The sequence below is a fragment of the Globicephala melas genome, chromosome 20, assembly GCF_963455315.2.
Source record: "Globicephala melas chromosome 20, mGloMel1.2, whole genome shotgun sequence".
Taxonomy (NCBI): domain Eukaryota; kingdom Metazoa; phylum Chordata; class Mammalia; order Artiodactyla; family Delphinidae; genus Globicephala; species Globicephala melas.
In genome coordinates, this window is record NC_083333.1 from 40,076,633 (window position 1) to 40,089,897 (window position 13,265).

Consider the following 13,265-nt stretch of genomic DNA (forward strand, 5'->3'; position numbering starts at 1 on the left):
TGCTGGGGAATAAATCTTGTATGAGAACAATCTTTTAAGAGACTGATGTTGAATGGTGCCTTATCCTTTGATAGGTCTTGTTAATCTGAGATGATATTAATTTGAGGAGGTGATAGCCTCAAAAGAGGAAGCCCATGTGTGAGGGACCCACCTGCCCATCCCTGTTTTTCCTTCTGTGATGGCCGGAACAATCACCATGGTGGGAGGCTACTTCCCCTCTCCAGGAGAGCCCGGACGTGAGCATAACCGGCACTCTCGGCTGGCATCTAGCCTGCAGTTCCGTCATTTCTAATTCTTAATATTGTCCCCTAAACGTGTGAAGACAAGCACAGGTTTCAATGGCTAATGAGATTTTAGGTAATAGAAGCTTTAAACATTAGCACCATGGCCCTCTGGATTGTTTGAACCTGCAACTCAACAGCTGCTCTTTGGCCTTCAGCTGACCTCAGAAACTAGAAATACTTATTTCAGGCTTTGTCCCATTGGCCAATGTGGGCAGGAGTGGAAAGCACCTGCCAGGTGTTGCCATAAGATTGTCTCGGCCAAGAGGAAACTTCTACAAGCATTGTGGCTTAAGAGCAGCGCCTCCCAACCCTACCTTCAACCACAGCATGTGCTGAGCGCCCCCTGTGTGCGAAGCTCGGTAACGGGCAAATTAAGGCAGCGTTATTCTTTCCAGGGCGCTTACCCCTTCTATTGTCTTCATAACTCCCCTCCTGCAAACACCTCTTGTTGCCGTTTTACAAAAAATGAGAAAAACCGACTGAAAGGTTTGGGCCGTGGGAGGGGACACGTCCGTAGGTAACTAGCCCTGTGACCTTGAGCAAGTCGCTTGCCCAGCGGGAGGTGATGCTGAGGTTTCTTTCCGTTCGAATACTCAGCCCAATTCAAGGTCACGAGTGCTCAGCGGCCGCTAGAACTGGGTCCCGAAACATCAGCGCGTGATTCCCTACAGCCCTGGTTCCGAGAGGAGTAAGTGAAAGGTTCGAAGCGCGCGCCCCGCCTCCCCGGCAGAGGCCGGGACCCGGCCGGCGAGACGTAGGCGCCCGAGTTCCCGGCCGAGCTGAAACACGGTGTCCGGGAAGGACTGCTCCGCCCCTCGCGAAGGCTTCCCTCCGCCAATCACCACTTGAGGCCAGCCCGGCTCATCGCCGGAAGGAGCTGTTGCCCCGAGCAACTTCAACTTCCGGCTTTCGGAGTTTTGTGGCGGTAAAGGACATGAGTAAAGGCCGGGCGGAAGCCGTGGCGGGAGGTAAGGGCCGTGGCGGGAGGTAAGGGCCGTGGGCGCCGGGAGGCCTGGGAGAAGGGCGGGCAGGGGTCGGTTGAGGGAACCCCTCCCCTCCTCGTCTCTCTCCATAGCCTCCGGGATCCTGCTGAGGTACCTACAGGAGCAGAACCGGCCCTACAGCGCCCAGGACGTGTTCGGGAACCTGCAGCGGGAACACGGACTGGGCAAGGCGGTGAGGACCCTCTCCTGGGATTCCTCCCCTGGGACCCCTTGAATCAGCCTGGATTCCTCCCCTCCCGAGGCTGCCATTCTAGCCTTGGGCTTCCTAAGGCTCTTCGGGCGCTTCCCGCCTCATTGGTGACATTCCCCAGCCCGGCCCGAAGTCACTCCCCCGACTTCTCCGCCCCCTCCCCTCTGCCAGGCGGTGGTGAAGGCGCTGGACCAGCTGGCCCAACAAGGCAAGATCAAAGAGAAGATGTACGGCAAGCAGAAAATATACTTTGCTGACCAGGTGAGGGAAACGTGCAGATTAGCACGTGTGGGAGAGTCCGGCATTAGGTGAATCAGTCCCTGGTATGAACTCTCTTTGGGAGAATTGAAGCATCCTGTGAAATTCACCGGTCTTAGGCCAATAAAAGGGTCCCAGCCAGCCTTTAAGTCAAAGTGTGGACCCCCTTTGCTGTCATCCAAACTTCACGAGATTTCCAGACTTGAAATATGATAGAGGACAGAAGATCCTGAGTTGTTGCTATCGAGATCCATTTATCCTTGGAAGTTCTTATTCCCAATCATCTAGATGAGAACCACCGTCTTCCAAATTATCTTCCTTCTGTCTCCACCCCCTTCCGTAAACACATGTGACATTAACTTTGTATCTCCAGCCCAGACCCCCCTCACCTGGATGCTTTTCAGGCCATTCAGAATCAATATTGCCAAAGTAGAATGCCTCATCTCTCCCCTAAACTGGCTCCTCTTGTATTCTTCTCCCTTAATGGAATCACTCTTCACCCAGGCCAGAGACCGGGGAGTCATTCTTTATTATTATTATTATTATTTGCTTATTTTGGCTGCATTGCGTCTTAGTTGCGGTGGGGGGGCTTAATTGCCCCCCACCCACCCGCACGTGGGATCTTAGTTCCCTGACCAGGGATCGAACCCCCGTCCCCTGCATTGGAAGGCGGATTCTTTTTTTTTTTTTTGAAGAAAATGAGTATATTTTATTATTTTTTTTAACATCTTTATTGGGGTATAATTGCTTTACAATGGTGTGTTAGTTTCTGCCTTATAACAAAGTGAATCAGTTATACATATGTTCCCATATCTCTTCCCTCTTGCGTCTCCCTCCCTCCCACCCTCCCTATGCCACCCCTCCAGGCGGTCACAAAGCACCGAGCTGATATCCCTGTGCTATGCGGCTGCTTCCCACTAGCTATCTACCTTACGTTTGGTAGTGTATATATGTCCATGGGAAGGCGGATTCTTAACCACTGGACCACCAGGGATGTTCCTGGAGTCATTCATTCATTCGTTTATTTCTGCATTGGGTCTTCGTTGCTGCGTGCGGGCTTTCTCTAGTTGCGGCGAGTGGGGGCTACTCTTCGTTTCGGTGTGTGGGCTTCTCATTGCGGTGGCTTCTCTTGTTGCGGAGCACAGGCTCTAGGTGCGTGGACTTAAGTAGTTGCAGCACGTAGGCTCAGTAGTTGTGGCACGTGGGATCATCCTGGACCAGGGATCAAACCTGTGTCCCCTGCATTGTTAGGCAGATTCTTAACCACTGCACCACCAGGGAAGTCCCGGGGAATCATTCTTAACTTCCCTTATTTCACATGCCTAGTCAGCCATCAAGTCCAGTTGTTTTCCTCTTCTTGAATCCATCCTCTCCTTTTCCAGCTGCCACCACTGCTCTAGTTTAGGTGCTCCTCATCTACTGCAATATCCTTCTAACTCCTGGCCTCCTTAAACATATCTTAAACATTGCAGCCAGAATAACCTATGTACGTACAAATCTAGTCATGCCGTTTCCCTACTGAAAACTCTGGTGCTCCCTAGAACAGATGAAAGGCACTTGGAGACCTGGCCCCAGCCTGCCTCTAGCCTCTCCTGTCCCTGTTATTTCTCCATTCATAAATACTAGACCATTTAGATGTGTTTTACTCCTGTGGCCTTTGCTCATTGTCCTTCCTCTGCTCAGAGTTTTTGAGTCCCTTTCTCTTTGCCCGGCTAACTCTTACTCATCCCTTAGGATTTCACGCAGGGCATCACCTCCAGAAACCTTCCCTGAATGCTATGAGCTAACTGCCTTCTTCGGGCACTTACCTCTTTTGAGGCACACTCTATTTTAATTGTCTTTTCACTTGTCTCCCTCACAAAACTGAAGCTGTTTTGGGGCAGACCCCATTTCTCATCTTCCTTTACTCAGTAACCCCACAGGATTTAACATCCACCGTCAAGGCTAATTATCCCAAAATAGATTTCATTATATTACTGCTCTATTGACGATCCCTTAAAGAAGTTGGCAGATTTTTTTTTTTTTTTCTGTAAAGGGCCAGTTAATATTTTTATGCTTTGCAGGTTAGATGGTCTCTTGTCCCAGTTACAGAATTGTCACTAGTACTCAAGTCTGCCACCGTAGAGCAAAACCAGCCATGGACAATATGTAAGCAAGTGGATGTGGCTACGTTTCCATAAGTTTTTTTCAAAAACATGCATTTGGCAGGATTTGGCCTGCAGGCTGTAGTTTGCTGCCTCCTGCCCTAATGGTTTACCTCACCTGAATGTAGAGTCCAAACTGCCTGGGCTGGTATTCCCATCCTTTCCATTCTGCTTCCCGTCACCACTGACAAGACCCCACTGAGCCCCAGCACAGGCCTTTTCTAGCTGCTGGTCTCATGCAAGAGGTTCCTCAGACTTCACTGGTTTCCTTTATCTAAATACCTCCCACCATGCCTCTTCACCTGTCCAGATTCTTCCTATTGTGGAAACCCATAATTAGGTATCATCACCTTGAGAAGAATGTTCCTTTACTCCTTCAGCCCAGTGAGTGGTTTTGCCGGTAACCTGAAAGATATTTCTGTCCTGTTGTTCAGTATCCTGCACCTCAAAACCCCTTGAGGACGAGTATCAGGTTTCAACTTGTTCTTTTACAGCTTTTTGAGTGGACTGGTACTGAACTGACTGCTCGAAAGTACCCTCTCACTATCTTCCCAGGCCCAGGTTCGCGAGTGTGTATGAACGTGGCCTTCCCAAACGTGGGTTCCCTTCTTGCTTCTCCCATCAGCCTGCTTCTGTTTTTCCTTTTGTCTCTGGCAGGAACAGTTTGACACGGCCAGTGATGCTGACCTCCAAGTCCTGGATGCCAAAATCGTGGCCCTCACTGCTAAGGTGCAGAGCTTGCAGCAGGGCTGCCGCCACATGGAGGCTGGTAGGACTGGGCAACCCCCAGAAGGAACCCCTAGTGTCAGGGTCAGTCCGAGGTCAGGAATTACCAAGTGAAGGGTTTGTTGACTGCCGTGTTGTCTTCTTGCAGCAAAGATCCCTTTGCTGGGCTATCATAAGCATTACCTTAAAATCAATGTCTAACAACTAATGGCTTTTGAAGACAAGTGGGCAAGTCAGGCATTTGCCTTCCCTGCTGTGAGTACCAGTGTACGGTTCCCACACTTCCCTTTACTCTGCTGCTTTAACTGACTACAGCTAACAGTCTACTCAGACTCATTCCCCTCGACTATTTGTAGATGGGGAAGGAAAGAAAACTAGAATAAACCGACAATTCTGTAAGCCTTAATCTCTCTTGAGGATTTCCAGAATATGGGACCCATTCTGGACCCTGTGTATAGAGCCCAGAGCAAGGTGGAGGCCTGGTCTCCTACCTCAGGGTAGCCAGTGACCTCTCCGGGGGATGTGGTTTTAGAGCTGAAGGAGTTAGCTAGTGCCCTGACCACAGCGGAGATGCAGAAAGAGATCCAGGAGTTAAAGAAGGAATGTGCTGGCTACACAGAGAGACTGAAGAACATCAAAGCGGCCACCAACCACGTGACTCCAGAAGAGAAAGAGCAGGTGGGTGGGGAGGGGGTGGGGAGCAGGGAGGGCTGCCTGTGCAGGTTCAAAGTGAGGAGGGTCGACCCCAGCGGCTGCTGTGGGGCTGAGGGGGTCAGAGGAACCTGTTTCCCTGTCTAGGTGTACAGAGAGAGGCAGAGGTACTGCAAGGAGTGGAGGAAGCGCAAGAGGATGGTAAGTGCGGGGGACCTCTAGGCGGGCCCTGGACAGCGGCAGCCACCGGGGGTATCATGGACCCGTCAGGCAAGCCGAGTACTGCCCATCTGAAAGGGGGCGGTTTTGTTTCTTGTCAGGCAACAGAGCTGTCTGATGCAATCCTTGAAGGATACCCCAAGAGCAAGAAGCAGTTTTTTGTAAGTGATGTTCTCCCTTCCTTGCTCCCCTGGGGCATGCGTCCAGGGAGGTCTCATTCACTTGTCTTGCTGCCCCTCCACCGCAGGAAGAAGTTGGGATAGAGACAGATGAAGATTACAACCTCAAGCTCCCAGATCCCTGAGGCCCTCCGGCAGGCCTGGGAACACAGATGTCCTGGACTGGCTGCCTTGTTTAGGTCAGCTTTTTTGTTGTTCCTGCTGCTGTCCGCTTTTGGGCACACACCAAAGTACTGGGTGGAGCACTGGTGGCCCAGAGAGGATGGTTTCACTCATTTCGTCATCCACGTTTTGACTGCCTGAACTTAACAGTTAGTTAGATGGGGAACAATGCAAAAGGAAAGCATTTGGCAATATTTATTGTAATATAATTTGATATAAAAATATTTAATTTCCTCTGGATAATCAAACCTCCCAGATATCAAACCTGAGGAAGGCAAAAGAGAGCTTGGGGGACAAGGGCAGGGAGAGGCTACTATGCACAGCATTCAAGGAGCCCAGGGCCTCACCCAGGACTCTCCTGGGCTCTACACTCCAGGAGACCTTTAGAAAATCTTCTCTACCCACCTTCACCCCACCCTAAGTCCTGGGAGAAATGCAGGCAGCACTGAGGTGGTGGAGACCCAGATACACTTGACAGAAAGCCTGGGAGTGGTCTTGAGACCAGTTTTCCAAAATTGTAACTTTAGCAAAATTGCATTGTTGGTGTTTAGAAAAATTAAAAAATTTAATATGTAGTGTTGTGTCACATTTGACTTTGCTGTGCAGTGCTACTGCCTGTGGGGACACAGAGGGCAGGAGTGGGTGAGGAGGTTGCTTCCCTCCACCACCCAGAGTAGGAGGCAAGGGCAGGAACCTGGCAGCCCTGCCCTGAGCTGGCCAGAGAAAGCTCTGGCCTCACCTTGGGCTGACCAGGCAGCCCTAGCCTAGGCATGAGGCCACCTTTCACCCTTCATGGCTGTGAGAGCATTTTCCCTTCCTCCTTTCTTCCCATCCAACTACTGCCAAAGTGGCCAGACTCAGGCTAAAGGTTGCCAGAGAGACCAGAACAGGCAAACGGTAGTTACCAAACAGGAGCAGAAACCTGAGGCCTAGACAAAGGGAGAGGCCAGGAGCTTTCTAGGGTTCCCAGAGCAGACCCCATCGCGAGGACTTCTATGGGGAGGGGGAAAGACTAGGTAGGTTTGAGATCTATGGTCAGTATAATAAATTAATCAAAGCTTTCATAATAACCTTCCCCCCTCCCCAGCCCCACTGAAGATGGGGCTGAGGGGGAGGGGGGAGCTGGGGAGCCAAACACTGAGGAGAAAGCAGCTGACTGGTGTGCAGTGTCACAGTCCAATCTCATAAGCCCAGTGGCTCCACGGCCAAGTAGGAGACTCAAGGCCTCTTGTTGGCTGTTCTGCAGGTTCCAAGAGCTGGTCAGTAAAGCTGGTTCTTCAATTGATGTAGAACACCAATCACAATCTCCCGTAGGGTCTGGTAGGGGCAGCAGAGAAAGAGAGAGATCATGCTCACGGAGGGCACAGAGCTGCTCAGTGATGCCTGCCTGAACCAGGTGTGCTCTTTAGAGTACAGTTAAAACAAAAAACCTGGGAAGCACTGATGTCTACAGTTTGCAAATGCCCCCAAAACAGGATGGAGTCAGTCAGGGATGGAGAGATGCATTACTATGTGATAAAGCAAATACAAAAAGGTTAATGGTAAACTTTGGGGGGGGATATATGAGTGTTCATTATAAAATTCTCTCAATGCTGCAGTATGTTTACAGTGTTTCACAATAAAAATGTTGGGACATGCTTTCAGCTGAAAACATTTCCTCTAAGATCAGAAACAAGACAAGGATGCCCACTTTCACCACTTTTATTCAACATAGTTTTGGAAGCCCTAGCCATGGCAATCAGAGAAGAAATAAAAGGAATCCAAATTGGAAAGGAAGAAGTAAAATATCACTGTTAGCAGATGACACAATACTAAACATGGAAAATCCTGAAGATGCCAGCAGAAAACTACTAGAGCTCAGCAATGCATTTGGTAAAGTTGCAGGGTATAAAATTAATGTACAGAAATCTCTTGCATTTAAGTATCAAAGAAAAATTAAGAAAACAATCCCATTTACCATCACATTAAAAAGAATAAAATAAACCTACCTAAGGAGGTAAAAGACTTGTACTCTGACGGAAAGAAATTGAAGATGACACGGACAGAAAGATATACCATGTTCTTTGACTGGAAGAATCAATATTGTTACAACGACCATACTACCCAAGGCAATCTACAGATTCATTGCAGTCCCTGTCAAAATACCAATGGCATTTTTCACAGAACTAGAACAAATAATTTTAAAATTTGTATGGAAAGACAAAAGAACCCGAGTAGGCAAAATAATCTTGAGAAAGAACAGAGCTGGAGGTATCATGCTCCCTGGCTTCAGACTATACTACAAAGCTACAGTAATCAAAACAGTATGGTGAGCTTCCCTGGTGGCACAGTGGTTAAGAATCCGCCTTCCAATGCAGAGGACGCGGGTAAGATCTGGTCGGGGAACTAAGATCCCACATGCCACAGGGCAACTAAGCCCAAGCGCCACAACTGCTGAGCCCGTGAGCTTGAGCCCATGCGCTGCAATGAAGACGAACCTGCATGCCACAATGGACCCAGCGCAGCCAGAAAAACAAAAAACCACAATGAGATATCACCTCACGTCTGTAAGAATGGTGATCATCAAAAAGAACACAAATAACAAATGTGGAGGAAAGGGGACCCTTGCACCCTGTTGGTGGGAATGTAAACTGGTGCAGCCACTGTGGAAAACAGTATGGAGGTTTCTCAAAAAACTAAAAATAGAGCTACCATATGATCCAGCAATTCCACTCCCAGGTATATATCCAAAAAAAAATAGAAACACTAATTCGAAAAGATATATGCAACCCAATGTTCCAGCAGCATTATTGACAACTGCCAAGATACGGAAGCAACCTAAGCATCCATCAACAGGTGAACGGATAAAGAAAATGTGGTGTATATATATATATATACAACGTAATACTACTCAGCCTTAAAAAAAAGAATGAAATAATGCCATCTGAAGCAACATGAATGGACCTAGAGATTATCATACTAAGCAAAGTAGATCAGAAAGAGAAAAACAAATACCATATGATAGCACTTATATGTGGAATCTAAGTATGACACAAATCAACATCTCTACGAAACAGAAACAGACTCACAAACACAGAGAAGAGCCTTGAGGCTGCGGGGGTGGGGGAGGTAGGGAAGGGAAGGAGTGGGAGTTTGGGATTAGCAGAGGCAAACTTCTGTATATAGGATGGATGCATAAACAGCAAGGTCCCACTGTAGAGCACAGGGAACTATATTCAATATCTCATGAGAAACCATAATGGAAAAGAATATGAAAAAGATTATATGTATGTATAACTGAGTCACTTTCCTGTACAGCAGAAATTAACACAACATTGTAAATCAACTGTACTTTAATAAAATTTTTAAAAGTACCCAAAAAACCCTGCAAAAAACCAAGATGAATGGCTAAAGAAGATGTGGTATACACACACACACACACACACGCACACACACACGCGCGCACACACACACACAATGGAATACTCCTCAGCCAAAGAGAAAAATGAAATGTTGCCATCTGCAGCAGCATGCATGGACTTGGAGGGCGTTATGCTAAGTGAAGTAAGTCAGAGAAAGACTCCACATATACGTGTATAACATTACTTACATGTGGAATCTAAATAAATACAAACTAGTGAATATAACAAAAAAGCAGCAGATTCACAGATACAGAGAACAAACTAGTGGTTACCAGTGGGGGGTGGGGGAGTGGGAGGTACAAACTACTGGGTGTAAGGCTGCAAGGAGGTATTGTACAACATGGGGAATGCAGCCAATGTTTTTTGTAATAAGTGTAAATGGAGTGTAACTTTTAAAAATTACATTGAAAAATATGTTGGGAAACAAAAATGTGAGAATCTCAGATACAAGTCAAGCCTCAGAAAAAGCAACCAGGCCTCAAAAATGGAAGACTCGGTGCAACCATTAACACACTCTCCATTACAAATAATAATTAGAAACCCCATGGAAAGCTACTTTAGTGGGCCTGGGGGTGGGGGCCAGGAATCTTTCCAAAAACCCCAAGTAAGTCTGCTGCAAGTGATTGGGGCTTACTTGCTGGGCGGCCGAGGAGGAATGCCTGAGGCTGCCATTACTTGCCACTATGTGGGTGAAACAAAGGCCAAGAGCTAGGCCTTGCATTAGTGAGTGCTCCAATCCTTCTTGCCAAATGAAACCTTAACAGGAAAAACTGGGCTAGAAAGCAAAGGGGGAAACAAGAATACTGAAACTTGTAGAAATATCCTCAAGAAACCTAAAACCTGCTACCCTGTCTCTCTGAACAAACAACAGCTTGGGCCACTGTGCCTGAGGGAAGACCCCCAACCCCGTGTCACGGCTGCCCCATACCTGAGGCTTACAGTGCTCCTCAATCCAGCTGAAGACACAGGCCGACAGCTCCTGGAAGCTTGCCACGGAGATAGAGGCATTGAAGGACTGGAAGAGGGAGTCCATGATGCCTTGAAACACGTTGAACTTCACCTGGTCAGAGACCTGGTCCTCCCCCTCGTGGGGGTTGTCCTGGTGTGCCTTCACAATCTGCTCATAGTTCCTGAGAGCGAACAGGCCAGGGCTAAGGGGTGCAGCAGCTCCACCGGCCCAGGAAGAAGAATAGCGCTACCCTACGTACGCCCCTGGGAAGGAGATTCCCAGAGAGCCTTGGGGAGGTATTCAACATGAGCTAGATACTGCTTCTAGGTCAGAAGTGGTGGCCCACCCTCTCCAGCCTTCCCTTCATTAATCCCACAGGCGTTTCCAGAGTATCTGCTACAGCTGGGATAGAGTCCTGCCTACCACATGAGAGAGTGAGAATATTATCTGATGTGGCCTTTGAACAAAGGGAAGGGCGTGAACTGAAGGGGCCTCAGAGTCCCCTCAGAACCAGAAGCCCTGGTTCCCCCAGCCCAGCACCCCCCTTACACTTTCATGATCTTTAGGGCCATGACGTCCTTGCGTAGCGTGGATACCTCCTCCTCCTGCTTTTTCTTCTCCTTGTGCAAAAACTGGATGTAGTCAATGGCTGGAGTGGGGGAGGGAAGAGGGGGTGGGCACAACCAGAAGGACCAGGCTGATTGTGTCTCCCCTTCCCCCAGACCCCACCTCTCCTGTTACAACCACCCCACCAGGGCCAGGCCAAAAGCGGCTCTGAGGCGCTAGCCTTCACAGCCCCCTTGGCTCCAAGCCCTCCAGTGCTCTCCTGGCCATACTCTTCTGCAGAACGATGGCCTTGCTGAGCTTTTGGGAGCCAATGGAGAAGTCCTGCTGCTGACAGGTGGGAACGATGGTCTGCAGGTCATCATAGCCTCTCTGTGGAGACAGCAGGGGACATGGGTTCCGGGGTTAAGGCAAATGAGCACAAAGTTTTTCTTCCATGATACCAAGTTCCATGCTCACTCACTCAAAGGGAGTGGGAAGGAGGGAGAAGTTCATGTCCAGGGCCTAGACTAGCTGCCCCCAAGCCTGCTTGGGACTGCCTGACGGGGTCGAGGCAGAGTGGATCTGAAGTGTGCAGCGCCCTCCTACGCTGGCTGAGATGCAGGCATCCCCAATCACCTTGATGGCATCCCTCCTCTTCTGCTCAGCCTGAGTGTGTGCTCGCCGCCGCCGGTCCTTGTAAGACTCCTTGTAGGATTCCTGGTGGTAATCGCTGTCCTCGTCATCTACGCTCAGAGTTGGGGGCAGGAAGAGGTCATTCTGGGGCCCAGTGGGGCCCATCTAGCCCACTTTTCCCCAGCTGGGAAGAAGAACCTGGTACCCAGAGATGGCAGATAGATACAAGAACCTAATATCCCAGATGAGGTGAGAGATGGCAATACCCTGCTTCTAGCACTAGGGTTCCAGCGCCTCCACGTGGATGGCTGGAGCTGCCCTGTCTAGGAAAGATACTAAAATGAAGGCATATCTGGTTCCCCCGAGTGGGGGGGACGTTGCTGCCTACCTGTGTTGGGGACAGAAGAGGCACTGGTGGAACCGATGCTATTAGCTCTGGACACTACACTCCCCTTGCGGGTGCTTTCTACAAAAAGCCCTGGAAAAGAGAGGCCCCAATCACTAAGGGGTAGGATAGAGGGAGGGGCCCTGCTAGGGGCATAATGGCTTCCTGGGCCTTAAATACTGACCTCTCCCCTTCAACCCAAAAGCCAGCCATACTGGGCCACCCACTTCCTGTCGTGCCATTTCGCAGTGCTCCTGTCTCTAGTGTCTACTCTGCTCCACAGGCCTGTAGTGATACCTCCTGGCTCACAAAGTGGCATCGGGGCGTGATGATGGTGAGTGACCAACTGTCACTACTTCCATCACGTCCCTGCTCCAGGACATAGGGAACTAGGTGTCACCCTTGGATGCTTCCTGCCCCTGTCCTCCAGCTCCTCCTCCCTCGCTGCTCAGGCCCGCTCAGCTCAAGGGCAGTGGACTGTGCTCAGGTGTGGCTAGCAAGGCCACTTAAATCTATAGGGCTGAAATGGGAGTGTTCCTCCGCAGCTGCAGACGGTGGGGGACGCACTCACCGGGGTCCAGGCTGTTGTCGCTGTACGCATACTCGACCTGCGGCACCAAGCAAGGGAGAAGCCCGTTCAGACCTCCGCCCCTGCGCGCGTGTACACACACACACACACACACACACACACACACGGTGCGCGGGCAGCCGCAGGACTCCCCCAGAGCCAAGAGTGGCTAGGCCGCGGGAGCGCCACCCCTCGGCAGGACCCCGTCCGCCCACTCCACACCCCCAGCCCTCCAACCCCGTCCCCTCACACCCGCGCGCACACGCCTCAGTTGTCTTCCCACCTTGGCACACGCGGGGTGAGAGCTGTCTTCTCTGCAGCCCCGGGGCCCGGAGAGCGGGAGTAGCTCTGGGGACTTCAGGGAGTCCCCTCGTCTTCCGGACCCCCTACGTGCACGAGCCCGACCCGCCCTCCCCTCGCCGGCGTGCGCGCCCACGGGGCTTGCCTTGACCCAGGGGTCCTCCGGAGAGGCGCCCGGCTCCGTCATCTCCGACCCACCGAACCGGAAACCTGCCCGCGGGCTGGCCCCCTGCGGCGAGGAAGCGGCGATGCGCGCCCACGTGACCCAAACCCACCAACCCGCGGCCCAGAGGCGGGGGGCGGGGCGAGGAGGCTGCGCATGCGCGACCCGGAAGACGCCCGCCCCGCCCCCCGCCCCCCCGTCGCCCCCCGGCCCCCCGTCCCCCCCCGCTGCGGCCGGTGGAGTGCTGGAGTCCTGCTTGGTGTCGGGGCTGATACCGGCGGTCTTGGGGCCGTCCTACTCGCCCGTCCCTGCTCTTCCTCAGGGCAGGCGTCCCAGCCGCCGCGACATGAAGCACATTCGGTGAAACGGGCTCCCCGCAAAAGGCTTGTACGCAGTGTCGCAGAGAGTTGCGCGCACGCGCACTGCCGAGGCCAGCCAGCTTCCGAGGACCGGGACGAGTTTCCCGGACCTGCAGTTTTGGCCACCTCGTCCGACCCCTCCGG

At 51.1% G+C, this 13,265-nt stretch overlaps 2 protein-coding genes across 7 annotated transcripts; one reads left to right on the forward strand and one right to left on the reverse strand.

The window, feature by feature from the left end:
* The first annotated feature begins 16 nt into the window (after nt 1-16).
* PSMC3IP (PSMC3 interacting protein) lies at nt 17-8,992 on the forward strand. Of its 4 annotated transcripts, XM_030839955.2 has the most exons (8): nt 47-1,252; nt 1,360-1,460; nt 1,650-1,739; nt 4,538-4,649; nt 5,139-5,284; nt 5,405-5,458; nt 5,578-5,637; nt 5,724-8,992. In XM_030839955.2, exons 1-8 carry the CDS (start codon nt 1,219-1,221, stop codon nt 5,778-5,780), a joined length of 654 nt encoding a protein of 217 aa, XP_030695815.1. In that variant the 5' UTR covers nt 47-1,218; the 3' UTR covers nt 5,781-8,992. The 4 variants fall into 4 exon arrangements, with proteins under 4 accessions (XP_060146701.1, XP_060146700.1, XP_030695816.1 ...); XM_060290717.2 differs by having other exon boundaries at nt 32-1,252; nt 5,578-8,992; XM_030839956.3 differs by lacking the exon at nt 5,578-5,637 and having other exon boundaries at nt 33-1,252.
* MLX (MAX dimerization protein MLX) lies at nt 5,724-12,928 on the reverse strand. Of its 3 annotated transcripts, none has more exons than XM_030839951.3 (8): nt 12,583-12,928; nt 12,303-12,339; nt 11,735-11,824; nt 11,350-11,456; nt 11,004-11,103; nt 10,717-10,816; nt 10,147-10,348; nt 5,724-7,134 (listed from the first exon to the last, which is right to left on the reverse strand). In XM_030839951.3, exons 1-8 carry the CDS (start codon nt 12,784-12,786, stop codon nt 7,078-7,080), a joined length of 897 nt encoding a protein of 298 aa, XP_030695811.1. In that variant the 5' UTR covers nt 12,787-12,928; the 3' UTR covers nt 5,724-7,077. The 3 variants fall into 3 exon arrangements, with proteins under 3 accessions (XP_030695811.1, XP_030695812.1, XP_030695814.1); XM_030839952.3 differs by having other exon boundaries at nt 12,745-12,920; XM_030839954.3 differs by lacking the exon at nt 11,735-11,824 and having other exon boundaries at nt 12,745-12,921.
* Nucleotides 12,929-13,265: the final 337 nt, after the last annotated feature.